Source organism: Octopus bimaculoides, chromosome 24 (genome assembly GCF_001194135.2).
Source record: "Octopus bimaculoides isolate UCB-OBI-ISO-001 chromosome 24, ASM119413v2, whole genome shotgun sequence".
Classification (NCBI taxonomy): domain Eukaryota; kingdom Metazoa; phylum Mollusca; class Cephalopoda; order Octopoda; family Octopodidae; genus Octopus; species Octopus bimaculoides.
The window spans coordinates 2,250,385-2,254,953 of NC_069004.1; the positions used below are offsets into that span (position 1 = coordinate 2,250,385).

Here is a 4,569-nt window from a genome sequence, read left to right on the forward strand (position 1 = left end):
ATATATATATATATATATATACACGTTCTGAGTTCAAATTACGCCGAGGTCGACTTTTACCTGTCATCTTCTCGTAGTCGATAAAATAAGTACCAGTTGAATGCTGGGGATCGATGTAATTGACTTACCCCCTCTTCTCCGAACTCGTTGGCCTTCTACTAGAATTTGAAATCAATATATAGAAGAAGATCTCTGCTATTAAAACTAATTGTTGTATTATACTCTTGTGCCTCTTCTCTCATTGCAGATGTATGTGCCGCTAAAGAAAACAAACCCCGTAAAGTGCCAACCTCTCTGCCCATCGCTAGTATCGATCTCACCTCTACTCCTTGCGTGGATTCACAACCAAGTGGTAACTCACAAAACTGACGGCAAAATCTTGAAATAGAAGAGAAAAGAAGCGAGAGAACGTTGTAGATTTTTATATACACATACCTACATACATACATACATACATATATATGCGTACAAATATATATGTGTAAAAAATATGTAATTAAATATATATGTATATATAAAATAATATATGATATATATCATATATAATATATATAATTATAAATATAAATATATGATCTATAAAGTAATATATATATATATATATATATATATATATATGTATGATACATATTATACGCACTTAAACATGCAGTTAATAACAAATATACATACACGCATTCACAACTATCTAATGATGATGATGATGGCGATGATGATGATGATGATGATGATGGCGGCGGCGGCGGCGACGACAACGACGACTAGGACGATGATGACGACCATAACGATGGGGGTGTATATAGCATATCCCGGACCCTGTCTGTCTGAATCTGTCTTGCTTACCCTCTAAACACACACACACACACGCGAGTTAATTCTTTGTTTTTGTACTAATTACATAGTACAATTATTTTTAATCGTACTATGCCCATGCTGGAGCACTGTATTTTTCTTCTAAAAAAAATTATTTTAAAGAAAATTTTTAAAAATTTTCTTACAGTCTTTCCCTAAAAGACGGCTTCTACGACTTAGCCGGCATGCGTTGGGTTGTCCGATAAATTCGTTCGTTTTTTTTCCCCCTACTAGGCACTCCATCGTCTTACGTCTAAAAAGAGGCAAAACTTATTAAAATTTCAAAAACGATGAACAAAAGCTGTACAGGAAGAGCAGAGCTACGAAAAACCCTCCATAAAACACTAGAATAAAAAATATTTTTCGGGTTAATTCAAGAAAAATTGGAGAGGATTAAAATTAAAGGGTTGGGGGAACAAAAAAGAAAACGAACGAATTTATCGAACAACCGAGTAGTTGTTTAACATGTCCTATTTATGGCTGGCAGTTGTTAAATGTCCCACAATAAAAACTCCCAACTGTCTGTGAAGTTAAGGTGTTGGCCTTCAGGAATTCCAAAATGATCTGATCACTTCGGTCATTTTTGTGTTGTACACCTGGACAATGTTCACAGTTCTGCTCGCTTTAGCTTGCTTGACTGACTGACAAAAAGCAAAAAAAAAATAAATGGATAGAAAATTGTTCTTGCTAGTGGTAGCAAGGGAAGCGACTCATTGTGTGAAAATAAAAACAAACAAGTAGAAAGCAGTTATATAAATAATTATTTTAAGAAATAACAAATTGACTACAGTATACGTCCGGAGAAGTGACTGTTGTGGACGTACCGTGTTTAAAAACGCAAATATATATCAGTAACAGACTAAGAGTGTCCAGCAGTAGCTGTGGGAATGCTAGATGCGCATTTATGCTTTGTTAGGATTCGTCAGTAGTATGTACCCTCTGCTGGTCGCATATTAAGACAAACTCTATCGCTACTGATGTTGGAAAATTGTGACTGAAGAATCACTGTTGTTGAAATTAGCCGCCCAGTTGAAGAAAAAATCTGTTAAACGCAACAGGAGCAGCATTACATTAAGTGTTATACATAGATAGCTATTTTAATCTAATACTTCTTTTGCTGCACATAATGGATTTTTACTTTCAAAGAGCAATTTCAAAATCCCCTCCTATGTAAACATTGAAAAATAATTGTAAAACAAACTTAGAAATGAAAAGAAACTATAGGGGCTTACCCCCACCCAGCATGTAACAATGATGGGGGTATGGTTAGAAATGCATGTTTTATACAATCAGTCATCTGTATTGTGGGGTTTTGCTCAAACAGAAATCATAAAGACTGCTGACGATATGAGTGGTAGGAGATGTTCATGAAACATTGCGTATGACAATAATATATTATATGTGTGTAAATATAATAAGTTTTGCTATGAAAATGGTTAAAGCTGAAATTCAGGAGAGAGTACATGATTGAAAACTGCTTTATTACAAGTTCAAATATTTTTTTTATTCCCTTAGGGTTTCATATAGCTGAATCACATAGTAAAATTGTGAAACAAGCAGAAAGTGATGTCGCTTTGACGCAAAGTGACTGAGATAGATTATAAATGACATTATGTGGTTTATGGCCATCAGTTATTAGGTTTATTTACCCTGTTATTGTATTTCTTTTGAAATACGCTGCTTTATTTTTCAATTAATTTTGAAAATAACGACGAATTTATTAAAATAACTTTGCTATTATTAAGTTGGTGTTTGGAACATGAATTAACATGAAATTCTGATGGAAGGGTGTTTTTTTAGATTGTTTTAAAACAGAAAGTTTATATTATAGAAATATGGGCAGATTCAGGCAGGTTGGTATGAAAAGGGTGTGAAAATATCTGGTCAGAAATGGAGGCATTTGGGGAGAAAAGTTTAGGGCAGGAATAAGTGGAAGATTATTGATACCCAGTATCCCAGGAAAAGAGGGACCATGGGCTTCAGTAAGTGAAAAATATTATGTCTTCTTGTGAAGATTGTTTGGGGGTTGAAACTCAGATTAAAGAGAGGATGGATTGACATAAATGGAAGCCACTTTTGAGGTAATAAATATAAAAGAAAACATATAATCTGCCAAGTACATCCAAAAAACCATTTTGTGGTGTTCATCGATATAATGGGTGAAAACCCACAGGTTAGAATGAAGAGTTGAGTTGAAGCAATCCTTGATGGCCCTAATGCACTCAGCAGCATCTGCATAGAATGAGAAAAGAAACAATCCACATTCTCTGAATACTTCTGCTTCAGCATTTGGCAATGTTGTGATATTGTTTTTATTAAGAGCTTCTCACTTGAAGTGCTTCTGTATTCTGTAATTAAGTTTTCATGAATTACTTGGTCAATGAAAGCAATATTCGACACACCATGTCTTTTATTAAGACACATAGTTCATCTTTTGAAGGCCCATGGATCTCATATCACTTTCATTGTCATTGTCCTGAAGAAAGAGGCCCTAATCACCCTTCTGCTTGGATTTGCCCTTCATTTTAGGGGGGTTTCTTCTTTATCTTTTTTGCTGCTCTATATGCCCTTTCAAACAGTTTGGAAATAATTTTCATTTTCCAACACCCACACCTCGTCATGAGATGAATGAAGTAACACAGCTGGCTATAAAAGAGAGACAGGGGGCCTGGTCATTGGTTGCTAGGACTGGGTACAAAGTGAATTACTTCACCGTATCCTGAACTATGACGAGTGGTGCTCTGTGGGCATTGACATACAACAACTAAGCTTCCTTCACTGGCAATCTTATCACCCTTCTTTCTGCAACCTCAATGAGGAACAGTTTTAGGATTGTTTTGTGATCTTCTGGCTGACGAGGACTTGTATATCCACTATGATTTCACCTGGCCACATTGCATTTTTCATGGCCCCAGAACATTCTCAGGTCCGCACTATGATGGCAATGAGTCCAAGATCAACGCCATTACATACATCCTTGACTCCAACTCTCGGGTTTTTTCTCATTCCAAATTGTACAGGCAGTTGTGTATCACATCTGCTCATGCAGTTTGCTTACTTCGTCCTGACCCCATGCTTAGAGACTCATATAATTTACTCCGTCTCCAAAAAAAACCACTGGCTATAGTGAAGGAAGTCACCTTGTGTCCGGTCCCAGCATCCATTGGCCAGGCACCCAAACTCCCAATCAGAAAAAAAGCTTCCGTGTTCCTAACAAAACTGATATAGGTAATTTATTTTTCTTCGTTGCTCCTTAATAATAGGGTCAGGGAGAATAGCATGATCCTTGGTTACACAGCTTTGCCATACTGACCTCATTTGTGTGAAAATACTCATGTTCAATTTTTGAGTGTTACTAGTAATGTTTAAAAACGAAGACAAACAATAAAAAATTCCTAACTTCACTTGTTGAAGCTTGTGTGTGTATGTTACCATTATCGCTAATAAAGTCATTATTTTTTTGATTTCATAATGTGTCTATTTCTTGCAGTGCGTGGTGAGGTGTAAAGCTGATCCCTTGTCATAATTATGTATAAAAGCATAAAATATTATGTATGCGTGTATATATATATATATATATATATATATATATGTATGTATGTATATATATGGGAGAATTTATGAAAAAAACAACAACGGATGAAGACAGGTGGTGTAAACAACAAATGGATGTATTAGTTTAACGCTCAGGAATAGAGAAAGTCTTTGTATGTATGT

General features: G+C 35.5%; 1 protein-coding gene across 2 annotated transcripts in view; it reads left to right on the forward strand.

Moving 5' to 3' along the window:
* LOC106877533 (uncharacterized) overlaps nucleotides 1-4,324 on the forward strand; it is a 49,658-nt gene extending 45,334 nt beyond the window's left edge. For both annotated transcript variants that reach the window (XM_052976189.1, XM_052976190.1), the window contains exon 4: nucleotides 248-4,324. In XM_052976189.1, coding sequence (XP_052832149.1) covers nucleotides 248-369 — 122 coding nt within the window. In that variant the 3' untranslated portion in view covers nucleotides 370-4,324. The remainder of the gene's footprint in view (nucleotides 1-247) is intronic.
* The last annotated feature ends 245 nt before the right edge of the window (nucleotides 4,325-4,569 follow it).